This window comes from Cucumis sativus, chromosome 1, assembly GCF_000004075.3.
Source record: "Cucumis sativus cultivar 9930 chromosome 1, Cucumber_9930_V3, whole genome shotgun sequence".
Classification (NCBI taxonomy): domain Eukaryota; kingdom Viridiplantae; phylum Streptophyta; class Magnoliopsida; order Cucurbitales; family Cucurbitaceae; genus Cucumis; species Cucumis sativus.
In genome coordinates, this window is record NC_026655.2 from 7874209 (window position 1) to 7893092 (window position 18884).

At 27.8% G+C, this 18884-nt stretch overlaps 2 protein-coding genes across 2 annotated transcripts; both read left to right on the forward strand.

Annotated features, from left to right (window-relative positions):
* Positions 1-2873: 2873 nt before the first annotated feature.
* LOC101219113 (NAC domain-containing protein 73) lies at positions 2874-7644 on the forward strand. Its single transcript, XM_011655053.2, has 4 exons — positions 2874-3106; positions 3803-3971; positions 4071-4260; positions 6584-7644. Exons 2-4 carry the CDS (start codon positions 3840-3842, stop codon positions 7192-7194), a joined length of 933 nt encoding a protein of 310 aa, XP_011653355.1. The 5' UTR covers positions 2874-3106; positions 3803-3839; the 3' UTR covers positions 7195-7644.
* A 5155-nt stretch (positions 7645-12799) lies between these two features.
* On the forward strand, positions 12800-18526 carry LOC101216985 (GDSL esterase/lipase At5g45960). Its single transcript, XM_004148736.3, has 4 exons — positions 12800-13384; positions 15071-15304; positions 17521-17794; positions 17886-18526. Exons 1-4 carry the CDS (start codon positions 12947-12949, stop codon positions 18083-18085), a joined length of 1146 nt encoding a protein of 381 aa, XP_004148784.1. The 5' UTR covers positions 12800-12946; the 3' UTR covers positions 18086-18526.
* The last annotated feature ends 358 nt before the right edge of the window (positions 18527-18884 follow it).

The window sequence follows — 18884 nt, forward strand, 5'->3', positions numbered from 1 at the left end:
AAAAACAATACAGAAACACATGAAAAAAAAAAAACATAGCAAAAAAACGAAGAAAAAAACAAAAGAAAAGGAAGATACATTTGAAGTTAAAGTGGTAATTTTATATAGTAATGACATAATCAAAAGATAAGTACATTCGAGTTTTAAAAGTTGGAGTTAAATATCATTTGGGCCTCCCTCCATACAATTAAACAAAAAAAATTAGACTATTTGATTTCGACTTATTGTTATTGAAGGTTATAAAAGGTCTTTAAACAAAATATATATTTATCGAAAATCCCAAAATGATTCTCATTGGAGTTCTCGACGAATTTCATCTTCCTTAACTCCACTAAACCTTCTCTATGAATAAAAGAATATACCTAAGTGAAAAAAAGTAGATATCAAAATATCAATACTAAGTTGAGCATCAAAGTGTATATATACAACTTACACTAAAATAGTATAAAATTATCTTTATCACAGTACACCATCCAACAATCATTGAAGAAGATGTTAGTAAACTAAATCAAGGGTAGAACTTAGAAGAATCTTAATTATTTTTAAAACTTAGAGGAAAATTAGGAAGAGTTCTTAATTATTGTTTAATTGAGAGAGAAATTAGGATGAATATTAGAGGTAGAACCTACAGTTTGAACTATTTAGAGGTTCAAGTTGACATAAGGTTTTTATTTATTTATAATATATATAAATATTGTGAAAATTGGTGAAGCTTAATGTGTAAGGATGGTGTTGCTTTGGCTTGTAGAAGAAGATTGCGGATATTTGACGGCGAGGATGGTACACGCTTGCTTACCAATTTTCAAATACGTTCACGTCCACGCTCTTGCCCTACCTCCCTCCTCTCTTCCCATTTCCCAATTTCAACTCTCATTCCTTTTAATCTTAACTTCAAATCCAACTTTATCTCTGTTTTTGTTTTATTCCCTCACGTCTCCTCTTACTATGCTTTTTTAATGCATCATTCATCCGTTTTTTTAGATTTATTAAACAACATATTTCTCTAAGTTTTTTTTGTTTCAATTTTTATTAATCTTTTGTATAACCTAAACCAAGTTTGTTTTTTATAGGCATTTGGCTACAAATTGGTCTCTTAATTTACTTTAGAAAAATTTTAAAAAGAAAAAAGAAAAAAAAGAAGTAGATTAATTATTATAAAATTGGGAGAAAATGGATTTAATTTCAATAAATAAAAACTATGAAATGGTTATCAAAAAGTGATTGAAGATTGTGATTTTGTTACCTAATATTCAATTCAGTTGATTATTATAAAAATGAAGAAAAGATAGATTTAAGTTTAAAATAAAAAACTAAAAACCAACTAAACAAATCTAGTGAATTATTGGATACAAAACTAAAAGTCTCATTGAATTGTTTTAGATAAATTAAAATTTTTTGAAGTCTATTAACAACAGCTTTAAAAGTCTAATAACTTATTTAAGAATTGAAAATTTTAATTAATTAGTAGGATTCAAATATCCATTGGATTCTGTAACATCTATTCTTTGGGACAATGTTCAAATCTCAGTTTATACATCTGATTTCTTAAATGATTTTGATTTGATTTGATATTTGATATTCTTCCCAACATGGCTGGCTAAATATTTAAATCTGTATGTTTCTCTCATTAAATTTTTATTAACTTTTAGAATGTCTTATATGGCCTTTGAATCTTTTAAAAAACATGTTTCTTAACCTCTTCAAATATAAGTTGGATTTGACAAATTTTAAATCGGGATTAAGTTATGTTTAATTTCCTCAAATAATCAATATAGATTCAACAAGCTGAAAATTAACAATAAATAAAAAAAAAAGAGGAAACAACCATGTAGAGTAGGAATGTGAATACCAAAACTTTCTTGACTATTTGCTAGCAAATATAATCTTAAATCATTAATTAACTAAAAAAATTTAAACGATAAGAAATAGAAATTTAATACAACTTCTAACTCTTTTAAAACTTGTATTTTTTCAAATATCTAAATTGTAAGATTTCATTTAATAACCTTAATTATTTATATTACTATATATTTATATTTTTGAGGATGATTAAATTCTTAACCAAATTTTGAAAAAGAGAAAAAAAAATTAAAAAGTATTTTGTTAGTTTTTAATTTTCAAAATTTTGCTTTATTTTTTAAAATCATTAATAAAATGTATATAACAAACAAATTCAAAATTGGAAAGTAAAAATAATGTTTATAACTATGCTTAGTTTTTAAAACACAAAATAGTTTTTAAACATTTTGATTGTTTGATTAACTTTTAGAATGTTTAAACATATACGATCTTTGGATTAAAAAGAAAATGTGTATATTAGTTATTGTGGATATTTCATAAGTTCATTCTTTTACATTGAGAATCAAGAGGGGTTTGAAGATAAACATACGGACATAAACCTGTGCATTGATTCTTGTGTTTTGCATACACAAATAATCATTAGATAAGAAATTAGCAAGCAAGACACACACACACAAACTAATTAACTCAACCCCAAAGTGAGTTTAGATGAGAAACATGTTTGAAATAAAAACAAAAGTTAAACTACGAATCTAATTACTGTAGATCAAGAAAAGAATGTAATTTGTGGATTTAAGCATACAATGCTGAAAAAGAAGAATACACTATAACCCCAACACAAAACACATAGTAATGTAGAGAAGTGTAAAAGAGAGATAGTTGAAGATCAATGTGAACGAGTACACACAACAAAATCTCCAAATAGATAAGATGCCAAAAAAAAAAAAAAATAACAAAAACAAAACTGAATTCGTGTGGATTAAGCTAACGCATTTAATTTTATTTACACATTATCTTATATTAATTAATTAATTAAATAAATAACAAAGGCCTTCAAACTTCCACTTCCATTTCCCCTTCCCTCAAACCCTCTTTCACGAAATCCTAATATTCTCTCACTTCTCTCCTTAATTAATCCCATTTTTACATTTCCACTTTTTCCTTTAAAAGAAAATATTTCCCCTCAAAACAAAAATTAAAAAGAAAATTCCAGAGAGAGAGAAGAAGGATACCTTGCTTGAGCTGAGAAGTGGACGTAAAGGAAGAGATTATTAAGTAATAAGAATATACAGCTTCAATTTTTCAGGTTTTTTTTTTTTTTTGCAGTCTTTTTTACGTATTATTATTATTTTCAATTTTATACAAACCTTTCTTCTCACTCCATCTTTGACACTGCAGCTGCCTTCTCCTTCTTCAATTCCTATAAACTAAGAAAGAAAAAAAAAAGAAAAAAGAAAAAAAGAACAATCTCTTTCTCATCTAAAAGATGGTGAAACTGAAACATCCACTGAAGATGAAGAATCCGATTTTGCCCCATCTCCACTCTTACTACAATATTTCAGCTTTTACTAATGACGTCATTAAAACATATTATTGATTATTTCTTTATATATAATATATATATATATATATTAGATTAATTAGATTGTGTCATATGTACATGTGTAGATACGCAAGCATTTAGAAACTTGACGTTGAAGCAACCCTTTTCCTATTTCTAGGAAACTCCTTTTTTTTTAAATTTATTTATATGTGTGCATATATATATATAATCTCTTAATTAATTAAAAGGAAATAAAATTCCTTCCCCCGACATCCGAAGGAGGTGGTTGTTTTGTTTGGTGATAAAAACAGAAATAGACAAAACCCAAAACCTTCTGATTTTCCTTTTCTTTTCTTTTCTTTTTTTAATTCTTTTAACTTTTTTTTTTTTAAATTTCTTTTACTCCAACAACAACCAATCATATGGTCCTTTTTGTTGTTATGTTGGAGTGGGAATTAGGTTCCAATAATAATAAACCAAAACGACGACAGAGATCATGACTTGGTGCAGTGGCTCGGACGACGACGAGTCCTCTCAACAATTAACCAATTCTTCTTCTATTCTTCATCATTCATCCTCAGCCGTCCGATGCCCATCTTGTGGTCATCAAATTCAATTACAAGATCAGGTATTTGTATTATATTTATCATTATTGTTGTTGTTGTTGTTGTTGTTGTTGATGATGATGAATTTACTCATTTCTTTTTTTCTTTTAATTAAATTGAAGGGTGGGATTCATGATTTGCCTGGGTTGCCAGCTGGAGTGAAGTTTGATCCAACGGATCAAGAAATTCTAGAGCATTTAGAAGCTAAGGCAATTTCGGATGTTGGAAAGCTTCATCCTCTTATTGATGAGTTTATTCCTACGCTTGAAGGAGAAAATGGGATTTGCTATACTCACCCTCAGAAGCTTCCAGGTATATTTTATATATATGTACTCTTCTTTTTATTATTATTATTGCTAACATCACTTTTATATTTTTTAAACAAATTGAACTTGAATTTTATATAAATTATAAACAGCTTCTTTGTGTTAAATGGATGAAGATTTTGATCTTTTTCATTTATTAAGGGTTTTCTTTAGGTTTGAAATTGCATGGGTTTTTTTTTTTTTTCTTTTTTCTTTTTGAAATATTCGTTTATTGGAAGATTTGGTTTTTTATGGCTTTATTATTTGAGGTTTTCGTTTTTGAATTTTGTAATGACAGAGTTTGAAAGGGAGAGTTCCAAAAAAACTTTCATAAATTGAAATTATTTGAAATTTTAGACCAAGTTTTGAAAAGTACAAAATTTGAATCTTGTGTTGATAACAATTTTGTTTGGTTTTTAAAAGGTAAAATTATAAATTATTCCTCCTCGATCACTTGTTGATTATTCTTTGTTTTGATTTGTTATTTTTACTGTTTTAAAACTATTGGAGATTTGGCTTTTTAATTCCAAGTTAAGAATATGTACTGCGTTTAGTCTCTAGTTTTTAAAAACAGTGTCTTGTTTTTAAATTTTTATGTAGCATTTACTTGGTTCTCAAAATATATTTCCTTTACTCACTATTTTTTTTTTGGAAGTATTTGTTTTTAAAATGTAGAGATAATTTTCCAAAATTATTTTGACAAACCTTTTAACTCTGTTTTTAAAAAACCACAGACCAAATGATATATTTTAAAAACTCAATAATGAAATATTTATTCATAAAATTTGAGACTAGAAATAACAATTTGAAATTTCGAAAATTAAACGCACTTATTGTTCTAGATTTAGCAAAAAAATCATTTTCGTTACAAAATAAAACATAATAGTTTTTAAAAAGTATTGTTTTAACTAAATTGTTAACTTATTTACAATAGTAAAATAGTAAAAAAGTCTTCAATCCAGTAAAAACATTTTATACAATTTTAAAATTAAAAAATATTTTTAGCTGTTTTGTAATTTAAAACCTAACTTATCTTCCAGAGAAGTTTCTTTAATTTGGCTAATAATTTAAATTTAATTAGGAAGGATAAAATTTATAGCAAAGAAATGGTAAGAAAATGATACAAACACACAAATTTCAAAAAGTCAACTAATTATTTCATGGGTGCTTGGGTTTCTAAAACTTGTTTTGAAAATATCCTTTAAAAGAAAACCCCTCCTTTAAAGAAATTGAGGAAATAAATGCACAACTTCAAAAAAAAAAAAAAGAAGAGGAAATTGAAAAGTTGATGAAATGTGAAAGAAGAATTAATTCGTGTGTAATTGAATTTCAATTATTTAAAAATGTTGTTTGATGAGTTTGAATTATAAACCCTAATTAGTTGAGAGAGAAATTAGAAGGTGTCCAATCTTTCTCCTATTTAGAAGTAATGTCTCTATTTAGAAATGAAAGAAATTGTTTTTGAAAGAAACTTATAACCATGTTTTTGTTTTGAGATAATTAAGACTTATCAGTAATATATATTGTTTATGTTTATATAAATAAATATATATATAGTTTTTAGGAAACTGTTTGGCCATGTTCTTGTTTTAATTTTCATGATTTGTTTTTTTCAAAAACAAAAGAAAGTTTCTTATTTTTTAGTTCACTGTTTTCAATAATTTTCCTTTTTTCTTTTCCTTCTTATAATAAGTGAAGGTTCATAGAAATTAGTAATGATAATAAAAATTGCATTCCTATTCTAATGGTTTTCTAGCTGAATTTACCCATAAAAAAATTAGGATATGATAGGAAAATTTAATTTTCTCTTCCACTTCATGAGATTTTTGTTTCATCATTCTCAATATTTTCAAAATATTTGTTTTTTTATTTAAAAAATGGCAAAATTACTGTTCTAGTTTACAATAATTTTTTTTTAAAAAAGAAATAAATCATTATTTTACCCATAATCAACGAAACAAAAAATATAATTTTGATTGTGTTAGTCAAATGGTGAAGTTATGATGGATTCACATCATAATAAATGAATGAGTAGAAAAATAATCATAATCTTCAATTTGGCAATAAAGATTGTATCATAAACATAGTTTGACAATATTACAATATTCTAATATAGGGAGGAATAGTTGAGAAATATGGAGGTTGGGAGAAATTAAGCCCTATATCTACATAAAAGAGTATGGATTTCATAAAGTTACACAATATAATTTTACCTTTTGTTTTAGAATCACAAAAAAGATAAGATAAGTCTTAAAGAAAGGTCACGTTAAAATGTCGATTAGTAGATGTTCATTACTCTGCTAAACTATATCATTATATCATTTATATAGGAGTGAGCAAAGATGGACAAATCCGACATTTTTTCCATCGACCATCAAAAGCCTATACAACAGGAACAAGAAAACGGCGTAAGGTCCACACCGACGAGGAAGGCAACGAGACACGTTGGCACAAAACAGGTAAAACTCGACCCGTATTCATTGGCGGAGCCGTCAAAGGATTCAAGAAAATCCTTGTCCTTTACACCAACTATGGCCGTCAAAAGAAACCGGAAAAAACCAACTGGGTAATGCACCAATATCATCTCGGCAACAACGAAGAAGAAAAAGACGGTGAATTGGTGGTGTCCAAAGTTTTTTATCAAACCCAACCCCGACAATGCAGCTCCACTGCAGCTATCACCAACAATAATAACCACCTCCTCCAATCAGAAATCAAATTCAAGAATTCCGCCAACCACCACCGCGTTGGCGGCGGCGTTGTCGATTATTACAACCCCGCGACGTCGAATAATACTAATTTGATCATTAGTTTTGATCATAACACTGAACCTGAAGTTCCTCAACTACTACCAAATTTAGTTCTGAGCGGGGATGGTTCTTCGTTCATTCGATTCCCGCCTGCGGACACGACCAAAAGAAAGCTCGAAAGGAAACTCTAAGATGTCATCTCTTACGTCCTTACACAAATTTCCGATCGAATTGCAATATTTGGTGGTTGGTTTCTTCTCTTTATTCTTTTTGGGTATTTCTTTTAAAATTGTTGTGATGTAACAATCGAATAAATTATTAGATACATGTAGGTAGTTTGATGCATGTAATTTGACGAGGAAGTAATAAGTTTTTTTTTTTTTTTTTTTTTTTTTGAGAAAAAGAAAAGGAAGAAGAAGTTGGTGGTTGGTTGGTTAGATTGAATTTTCTATAAGAAGGGGGAATAAGACGAAGAATTAGTAGTGAAGTATATATATAAATATGTATTATTATATATATACATATACTGATTTTATGTTTTGAACAATGACTACTGTTATGTGATTTAGAAATGTACAGAGACTCCTAATATGATTATTAAGCATTAATTTCTTATAAAATGTATGATTTTAGTCATTAAATCTTTTTGTTATTCATCACTTCCCTAATTTTCTTGTATTTGTTTTGTATTGAATGAAATATATATATCTTAAATGTTGGTGTGCTAGAAATTATCGTGTGTAAACTGATGTTTGTGCTGGGTACTCCACTTCAAGGGGGTGTAGATATTAGCATTTCAATTATTATTTGTTATTATTATTTTGGCCTTTAACATAATGATATGTGATGAAGACCCACAAACCCATTATTAGAATTATAATATCGTTCGATTTTTGTTTTTTTTCCTGCATATACATATACACGTACGTAAATTGAAATAGATGACAAAAAAACAGTCCATAACAACTCTTTTTTACATATTACAAATATGACAAATAATTAGTGATATCAAACGGTTATCAGATAACTATTAGAATATTATCAACTTTTAAATTTACTACTTTTGCAATTTAAAAAATGCAGTTACATAGACTCTATTGTTATAATTTTTTTTGCTATTTTTGCAAGTGTCCCACATATGTATATATGACCTAATATGTGTATACATAGAGAGGAAGATGTGTGTCTCATCTCGACTCGACTCGAACTAGTACCTAATTCAATCAATCATGGCTTTCGTACGTGCTACTCTACCTTGAGATGATAAGTCTAGAATTAGGCTTTATTAGCCCATGTGGTTTTTGGTGGGATAGATGGATGATAGGTTGGATAATTGCAATAAATAGTATTACATAAAGAAATTGCAAATATATAACAAAGTCTATATATGGATACTGATAAACTATAATACATTATGATAGACTCCTACGAACGATATACTAATAGACTTGTACCAAACAATATGATCTATAATTGATAAAGTCTCACTAACTATATGGTCTAAGTTATAACTAAACTTTGTTATATTTATATTTTTTATTGTTTTATATCATATTTATTAAACCTAGATATATAAGTTTAAGATGAAAGTTAATATTTAATTAGATCATTATGACGTTAGAGTATATTAATTAGAAAAAAATGTTGTATAATATATATAAGAGAAAAAAGTGATAACTAACACGTGTGAGGTGAACTATTTTGTTTATTGTTATGTATTTAGTATTATCATTATTAGGACTTGAAACAAATAATTTATATGACTTTATCTAAAAATTTAATAATCAATAATCTGCCAACCCATGAGCTATACATTCAATAATTCAAACACAAATTTGGATGCAAATATCCTCCAATACGTACATGAATTGCTAACCGGTTGTGACGGCCTATTAAAGAAAATAAATAATCCATATTCAAAAAATCAATTCCCAAAGTCTCTTTTATTTTTTCCATATGAAAAATTAAATCTCAATTTTACTTTTACAAAATGCATACTTATGTTAATTAATATAGGTGTTCAACAGTAATTGATTGTGAAGGAGTATCTCAAATATCCTACACAAATATTTTCAGATTTTTCATGTTCCCTCAGGTAGAAATCCTCATATAGTTTATATATGTTTTAATTCTTCTCTATTGTTTACGGATTATTAATTATGAGATTTTTTTATTCAATTATCAACCTTTATAGATCAAATTTCTAACATTTACATGAAGATTAACTCAATTTTAATTTATAGCTTAACCTACTCGTTTTCATTTGGAAAATTTTATTTAATTCAAATGTTTTTCCTTCAAACAAAATTATTATTTGATTTTTTTATTTTTAAAATTAAACTTATAAACACTATTTTAGCTTTTTTCTCCATCTTAATTTTTGTTCTTGTTTAGAAAAAAAAAATAGAAAAATCAAACAATCTTTCGATGATTTTTCATTTAAATAGAGATTTGATCTTCTATATATAACTATACGCTTGTTTGTATGAATTAAATTGATAAGAAAATAATGCATACAAAATAAATTATTTACATCAACGTCTATAGTATATACTACAAAACTAAATTAAGGGTACTCCATTCCATTGACGTAATTTAAATTAGGCAACTAGAATAAATTAAACTTATTCGTACTTTTTAAACTAACATATATATATGCCTCAGCAAAGTACTGCTTAGGATCAACTTTGGTTAGAATTTGGTTGAGTTGCATTGTTATTTTATTTGGTTTTATAATACTTTTTTGTATTATTGCATGCCTTTCTTCTTAGTATTTTTTGGGTTACAGTCATCCTTATATTTCTAATAAACTTTAAACTTAGTATTTCAAAATTATGTTTTTGATTGTAATGATAATTTTAGGTAAGAAAACAAAAGTGATGAATATGTTTTTAAAATCAATAGTAAAAAAATTATGTGATCAATAAAATAAAAGTATATCTGAACAACTTAAAAATTCTATGTATTTTCAAGTACATCAATACTAATTATCCAACAACTAAAATACTCAATTTTCATAACTTTTTTAATGAATAATTTAATAATAATAAATCACAAACACATTTGGTGTCCTTATCTAATTTTAAATAAAATAAAATAAAATGAAAGTAAATGTTTTCTCTACAATCAAAACATGCCAAAATTATTTCTAAATGCGAAAACTAGCTTTGGTCCCATGGTTCATCTACAAATACTATTGAGATATTGAGAATCTCACATTGAAAAAATCAAGAAGATTTGCACTCTTTATAAAGTAAATGATTCTATTTCTTTTACTGTCAGTTGATTTTAAAATTGAACCTCATACTATCAAACATTTTATTGATAAAACTCAAATTTAGAGGGTGCGAATTGATATATTCTTGGTGTTAAATGAGCAGGTGAACTCAATAACTTTTCTAATTAGTTGTGACCACACTAGGTTGGTATGTATAAAATAAACACATATTACATTTGAAAACTTTGTCAACTAACATTTGTTTAATAATATAAAAACATATAAAATTTAAATCAAGAGATTCTATAATAAAACATAGAATTGTATGTGGTTAATATTTGTAGTGTTTGTGTAGAATATTATCATATATGTGTGTTTGGGATGGATAGTAAATTTAGAGGTTATATCTCAATTTGTAAAGATTTCCTTTGACAATCATTTAAAAAAGAAAATCTATTATGCATAACAAATATCTCCAAAATAGTGACTCACTTTGTTGTTGAACAATCACATGATATCCTATGTCCAACTATAGGCCCAAAACAACATCAAAATCTTCCTTTTTCTCACTACAATTTATCTTCTTTTTTCTGAAAAAATTTCACAAATAAACTAAAAATTATCATACAAATCACGTGAATGTTTTCAAATGAGCTAAATTATTTACAAATAGAGTAAAATTTTACTTTCTATTTATAATAGAACGTGATAAATTAAATGAACGTATCTATCAACTTTAGGAATAAGTCACTAACAAGACATTTATTTTGGGTTATCACAAGAAAAAAATGTATAGAAAATTGTTAGATAGCAAAAAGATATATATATAAGAAAAAAGTTTAAATAAGCTTTAGGGTTTGAAATTGGGTTTTATTTTTTAAAGTATTCCTTCCATATATGTGTAAATATTTTCAATAGTTTTTCAATTCAAAGAGAATTGTTTTAAATGACAAAACTTTTGAAAATATTTATAAATATAACAAAATATCAAAATCGTGAAATGCCCTGAGATTTTGCTATATTATTTTGATTTATTTTACTATATTTAAAGACAAACTATATATGTATTTTTCACTCTCTTACATAAACAAACATCTATCAAATATTTTTGCAAAGCTTATACTTTTTTTTTTTTTGACAAAGATATACACCAAAAGGCCATTAGTGTAGAATTAATTTGAATGAGAATAAAAGTGAGAATAGATAAGGGATAAACATTGCAAGATTTTTGTACGTAGTTTAGGCATGAAAGCAATGTACTTACATTGATCATTTAGGTTCATAAACTATACCCATTTAAAATGATGAATTTTTGTTGAGTCTGTTCTCTTCTTTTTTAATATATTTTTTATACTTCTATTCTATATATTATTAAAATTAATTAATTTAATTGATCAAATCAAAATTAGACATGTGGTTTATAAAATTACATTAAAATTAAAATTAAAATTATAGTTTTTTAAATGAGTTAATATATATTATATATATCTTATTTTTATTTTAATTTAATAAATTAGTTTATATATACACATATATTCCTATACTTGTTTTTAAATAAATTTAATAAGAAATGCAATAAATAAACTATCAATTAATTAATTAATTATATTTATAGCTAGCTAATGATGATTATGATTAAATTTTATTGATTAATACATCATAATTATATATATTCAATCAAATTACTCATTCTACACTTACTTGTAATTAAAAATGTAATTAATATTATTATTTTCTTGTTAAACAATTAACTCATCGTCTCAAAATTTTGAATTGAATTTATTGTTTATTAATTAATATATTAAAATTTTATAAAGATTTAGTAGGTTAATATTATAAGTGAAATATAAAAGAATTTATTCTCCTCCACTTTTTTATAACACATTTTCATGCGCACCTAAAAACATCATTAATTCCACACATCTTATTCTCAAATGTGTTATTTTCAATAATTTCTAGCAATCTTTTACTCATCTAAATTTCGTCAATTTAAACGACCTCGGATGATAAATCTAAATTAGAAGTAAATTAACTTTAATTATTAATATAAATAAAATTATGTTTTTAGAAATATTTGTTGATACAGATGTTATCCTAACGAGGGTATAAAATGTATAGATATGATGAAAATATCAAAGTCTTAATTTAACGATGTCAATCAATGTATTTAGAAAAATAATAAACATAAAAATAAAAAATTAAATTAGAAAATAAATATTTTATAATTTTTAAATGAGTAAATCTATCTATAATTTCTATTAAATTTACATTTGTTGCATATTTTTTGTAACTTTTTATTTTTGGGGTAAATGTTTAGTAGAAATATTGAGAATTCAAGAGAACTTAAAAAGTAACTTTATGTGAACAAAAGATATTTAAATTGATAGTCACGTGTCACAAACTCTTTGTAAAAGAAAACCCAAGAGTGAAGGAAATAGAAAATAGGAAATTACATAATATATCCTCCAACTTCCACCATAATTACAACTAACAACACTCTAAGTCTAACTAATATTCAACAGTTATCAAATAAATCAACACCAATTCCCAATAAATTAAAAAGCCACCCAAAAGGGTACTTTGGTCATCAATCACAGAAACGAAAAGAAAAAAGAAAGTCCCAATAAAAACAGGGGAAACCCAGTTTCTTCATTCGTGGTTCATTTTGATTTTTACATTTTCGATTCCACCATTTCCATTTCCATTTCCTCCACAAACTGACTGACATGAATCACCGGCCTCGTCTTTCCCATCTTGTCCTCCTCCTTATCTTCTTCCTTCTACATTTCCCTACATTCTTCTCCAAATCCCAAGCTCTGACACACGGTGGCCGGAAAAACAAAGCTCCGCCCAACAACTCCTCGAAGTCGGTGTCGGCGCTTTTGGTGTTTGGAGATTCCACCGTCGATCCCGGTAATAACAACTTCGTTCCTACGATGTTTAGAAGCAATTTCCCTCCTTATGGCAAAGATTTCCCATATCATATCCCCACCGGAAGATTCTCTAATGGGCGTCTGTGTACGGATTTTATAGCTTCTTATTACGGAGTGAAGGATTACGTTCCGCCGTATTTAGACCCGATGCTTAGCATTGAGGATTTAATGACCGGCGTCAGTTTTGCCTCCGCCGGTTCTGGATTCGATCCTCTTACTCCCAAAGTTGGGGTACGTACTCCCTTCAAATCCTCTTCCATTCATTTTGTTTCAATTTATATTTTCAAGTTTCAAAATAAATATTTCTCAATTTTCTTTTCGGATTTTCTCAAAAATAAGAAAACAAAAAAAAATTTACCCCAATTAATTTTAGGAAAATCATGCTATTATTTCCTAATCATTTCTCAAAAATAGTTGGATGCAAAATGTGATCTTAGGAAGCTGTCTCATCATAATTTATTACCTTTCATATTTTTCTTCAACATTTCGATATTTCTTATACGTGATGAGAGTGGATGGAAAAAAATTAGGATATCTTGGGAATAAGTGCCACGTGCAACGAGTTCTCAAAACGTATTTTTTATAAATAATTTTTAAATGTAATGTTTTTGTAACATTTTAAAGAGAAATTTAAAAGGGTCACAAAGTAATTTTTCTAATGATTTTATAGAAAGTAAATTTGGAGACAACAAAATATTTTGGATTTTTTAATTTTAAAATTTGTATAATTAATAAATTAGTTGAGAGATTTTTAGAAACTAAAAAGTACCTTCTAATATGGTCCTTTCTCAATTCTAAAAAAATAATTGAGTGTTATTTATTGCTAAGAACCAACCTAATTAATTCTTTTTATTTATCTCTGGTGAGATTATCTTCTTTTTCATCGAATGTATATACCAGAATTAAAATATTGATATCGAGATTTTAATTTTAGGTATATATTGATTAAACATTAATGTAATCAAGTTGGTTTTAATTTGGATTAAATATATTAATTTTTGTGTGTTTTACGAATATTTGTAAAAGATTTTAGAGATATTCATGAATATTAAATATCGATGACTTATTAATATATCTCGATATATTTGGGTGTGGGTTGATATATAGTTTCATAGGAACTTCTTTGAGGTTGTCTTAAATTTAAAGGTCATTTCTCTACTGCATTAAGTAATGGATATTACAATGAAGCTACTACCTATTCACTCATTGGTTGTTGCATATTTAAAAAGAAATGAACTGTCCCAACATAAGTTTTGGATACAAAGTTGATGTGTCCCCTTTTTCTCTTTTAAGAAAATTAAATCAATTAGGTACATATTTGTTGAAAACAATAGTCTCAAAGCTCCTAAAGTTGGAACCATTATATATTTGAAATTTAAAATAAATTCAGACTTTTTGAGTTTTTTCTATTAGGCAAACGAACGCCAACAACAACCAAACCTAATAAATTAAACAACACTCTTTAATATCTTCTTCCCCTACCAATGACAGTGAGTATTATTTAGAAAGCAATCCTGTCAAAAATTATTAAAACATAGGCGAATTTGTTATCATCTTTGAGTATTTGACAGAGTTTCCAACAAAATAATGTAGTTGATGAGAATGCCACTGTAGTTATTCTTTCCTAGTATGGGCACTATTTAAAGATGTGAGATGTGGGGTTCATCCGTATTTAAATAAACATATCCACAGTTGTAGTGAATTTTATTTATTTACCGCTTGATCTAACTATCTTCATTTATTATTTGTACTACTTGTGTGGTACCCATAAAATAAATCTACATGTTATCTAAGATTTGAACCACATGTCTATATGCTAAAGGAAAGAGAGTATATATTACTGTAGAATACTAAGATAAAACATTATACTAAATGTTTCTTTTTTTTTTTTTTTGGTTTTGAATTTGTGTGTATCAGAATGTTGTGTCGATTCCAGCACAAGTGGAGTATTTCAAAGAATACAAACAAAGATTGGAGTCTGTATTAGGGAAACAAAGAACCATGAATCATATAAAGAATACAGTGTTTTTTATCAGTGCAGGAACCAATGATTTTGTCATCACTTACTTCAACTTACCTCTTCGAAGAAAGACTTTTACTCTTTCAGCTTACCAACAGTTCATTATTCAACAAATCTCACAATTTTTCCAGGTAATTCTATCCCTATACACTTCTCATTGTCATTATTATTAGTTAATTACATATGTTATATATTGTAATAGATCTTTTTAGTATTATAAGGTAAGGACAATGATTAGTTTCATATATATCCATGCAACTGATCTCATTTATAATACACAGAAACTAAATCACTTCTCATATGATAAATTTTAATTAGGTTGCACAAAGATATATACAATGGAGTTAACACCTAAGTAAATGTTTAGCTAAGGAGTCGAGGGAAGTGAAGTTTATTTCTCCACTTCTTGTTGGCCCAGTGTAATCTTTTGAGAAGGACCTAAAGAACGTAAATGTATGAACAAGTAAGGCCTCAAAGAAATTAGAAGTTATTATGTGCGCTACCAACAAGTTACACAATTTTTGTTGGTGGTTTAATCATATGATTTCAAAGTTAAGTGAGTTTAGCCTTAAACAATTGTATGTTAGGTGAGTTTATGATATTTTTTCTAAAAAATATATGAGTAATGACAAAACGTGTTAAAATGACCTTTATTGGTTTGTGAGGATAATCCTCACTCTTAGAAGTATTCAAGACAAGCAAGGACATGGCATTGTTAAGTTGCTGAGGATGTAAATGAATACTGAGTCATTAATTGAACTATCATTAATTGATCAGCTAGTGGTCAATAATGGAGTCATCAATTTGATACAGGAAATGAGAGAGAATCGGTACAACTCATGATGATTACCTAGTTCTTTTTAATTAGTATAACCACAAACCATGTGGTTCTCATACACTCTAATATTAATTACTTGAGCTAAGCTTTTGGTAGCACCTTAAATTTAATATCATATGAGTTTGATCAAGATATACGTTAAGGTGATCCAATCATTTCCAAATATCAAAATGAAAAAAAGTTAAAAAAGAAAAAAGAAAAAAAACAATTGCTGCCTTTTTTTGTTTTGTTTTGTGTGTATAGTTTTACCTTTAAATTTTGGTGTATGCTTTTAAGAAAAATAAATTTGGCAGTATGTTAGTATTGTGACATTAAAATGCAACATAAATGATTTTGATGGTACAAATTTAGAATATGTTTTGTTGCTGTTATATTTACTGAAGCTTTTTGTTATGATGATTAATGACCGAAAAAGGAAAATGTAATTAAACAGTAGAAATAATGAAAGAGAGATAAAAAGGAAATAAAAAAGTTGGTTGAATTTAATTTTGTTTGGAAGGTTGGATGAAAATCCTCTATTGCCCCATTGGGAGGGGGGATGGTATAATTATTGCAACCCATAGGTAAAGATGTGTCAAGCTGGCCATTCCAAGGCCCACCCCTTTAATAATATAATGCCTACAATTACATACATTAGACAAATGTTGCATCTTCTTTTGGGGGAATTCTATTTTGTCACAGTTTGTTGCCATATTCTTCATTCATGCATATCATCGTCCTAATGTGATGACCATTTCTATCACGGTATTCAATTTTTTGAAATTTTGTTGTGATTTTCTTTTTCATGAACATAGGGTGAGAAAAAGGAAGATTAGAAATAGATATACGATGATGGCATTAGGTGGATAGACGATGTTGGTCCCTAATGGGATGGATGAGTATTGAGAGTATAAAGGAGGTAGGGTTTGAGTAGGTATGCATCAATAATGTGAAAAGAGTTGGAGTTGATGCAAATATGGAAATGATTGGACAGCAAATCCCTCTCTCATTACATATGTGTGTTTCAACTTTAAAACTTCCACCTGCCGGTTCGAACCGGAATAAATCTCTCTCTTCATTCTCATTTATTACCATCATTTATTTATTTTTAGCACACCATCCATTATATTGTAGGGTCTTCCAAAGGCCTTATATATTTAATATCAAGGCTATTTCTCTAGAAATAGATATATACAAGCACCCAATTTGTCCTTTTTTCTTTCTCTACTACTTTTCAAAAATTTAACCATCCAAATACGAAGTTTATCTCAAAAAATAATGGAGGTGTATTTACTTGTAAATAATCTAAGCTTGATTATTATATTTGCAAGTTACAATTGTCTTTTATCAAAATTCTATTGAAGTAATATTGACAAGGATTTTATTCACACCCAGAGACAAATGTATTCAAAATAATGAAGCAAATGGTAACATTTTAAATTTTTTTGGTATATATTACGAATATACAAAAGTCTGTCAAAGATGAAAACATAGTTAACAAACTTAAATGGGCTTTGTAATGTTATGCAGGCCTTATGGGCCGAAGGAGCAAGAAGATTCGCAATGCCGGGGTTAGCTCCGATGGGATGCTTACCGGTGGTGATAACACTATATTCCAGCAACGCCTTTCTCGAACGCGGCTGCATCGACCGTTACTCCTCCGTTGCCAGAGACTTCAACGTTCTTCTCCAAGCCGAACTCCTTTCTTTACAGACTCGTCTCTCTCAAAAATCCCCCACTTTCATCGCCTACATCAACGCCTACGACCGCGTCATCGACATTATCCGCGACGGCGGAAAATCCGGTCAGTTTCTCTTCCTTTTACGTCTCTTGTTGAAATTGAATCGACGAATGGGAGTGAATTGGATTGAAAATGGGTGCGTGGTGAATTTTAGGGTTTGAAAAAGTGGATGTTGGTTGCTGTGGAAGTGGATTCTTGGAGATGTCGCTGCTTTGTAATTACAAATCGCCGGTGTGTCCTGACGCCGGTAAGTACTTGTTCTTTGATGCGATTCATCCGACGGAGAAGACGTATTACAATCTCTTTCAGGCTGGAATCCCGGCGTTTGATTACATCACCAGAGACTTGCATTGATTTTTGTTTTTCAAGTTTTACCTTTCTAATTTTTTTAAAAGAAAAGAAAAGGTATTTTATATATATTGCAAATAAATATTTTTCAAAGCATATTATATTATAATTAACAATGGATATGGTTTAAGTTGGTTATAGTGTCTATTTAAAAAAAAAAAGAGAGAAGAAGGTAAACGAATACATCAAAATTCTTGCATAAAAGATGGATCGGGTGAAGTTTTGAATCACAGACCTCTTAGTTTTCAACTTGTATTGATATCAACTAAAATGTACTTTTTTGTTGGACATTAAGATGTTTGTGATTCGGGTCTTTTTATTTAATGTGTTTAAGAAAGAAAGAAACTAGTTATACTTTAGATTTTAACTTTATTTGTTGTCTTTTCTGATCAGAAATAAAAGGATAATATTAATTTAACTTTATAAGACTTGTATCTTTTGGTTTTTTATGTTTATTGTAAATCTAACTTTTGTGCGCTAAAAATGGCTTCAATTATTTTTGGCATTTTATGGAAGTTGTTAACTATAAGATATTCGTTGATGAATTAAAAAAATTTGATCCATCAAAAGTGCCTATTAAAGGGTTTGAGCTTCCAATAAAATTGTCTCACGTGGTGGTTGCATGATTGCAACTAAGACTAATTTGTTAAACATAAATTGGGTTAATGTTGAATAATTGAAACTCGTAAAAAATAGATTAATTTGTTGCGAATACAAATTGTGATTGAATAGAGTAAGATTGCAATTAAAGTAGATTGAGAACAATAATAATGGGGAAGAAGAAAGAGGTGATAGAGTACGCTAA

Bases quoted from the DNA above. Each gene is read 5' to 3' on its own strand.
- LOC101219113 (XM_011655053.2), top strand. From the start codon at position 3,840: ATGACTTGGTGCAGTGGCTCGGACGACGACGAGTCCTCTCAACAATTA. The intron at 3,972-4,070 runs GTATTTGTATTA...ATTAAATTGAAG, and splicing joins AAATTCAATTACAAGATCAG to GGTGGGATTCATGATTTGCC. The intron at 4,261-6,583 runs GTATATTTTATA...TCATTTATATAG, and splicing joins TCACCCTCAGAAGCTTCCAG to GAGTGAGCAAAGATGGACAA.
- LOC101216985 (XM_004148736.3), top strand. From the start codon at position 12,947: ATGAATCACCGGCCTCGTCTTTCCCATCTTGTCCTCCTCCTTATCTTC. The intron at 13,385-15,070 runs GTACGTACTCCC...TGTGTGTATCAG, and splicing joins CTCTTACTCCCAAAGTTGGG to AATGTTGTGTCGATTCCAGC. The intron at 17,795-17,885 runs GTCAGTTTCTCT...GGTGAATTTTAG, and splicing joins CCGCGACGGCGGAAAATCCG to GGTTTGAAAAAGTGGATGTT.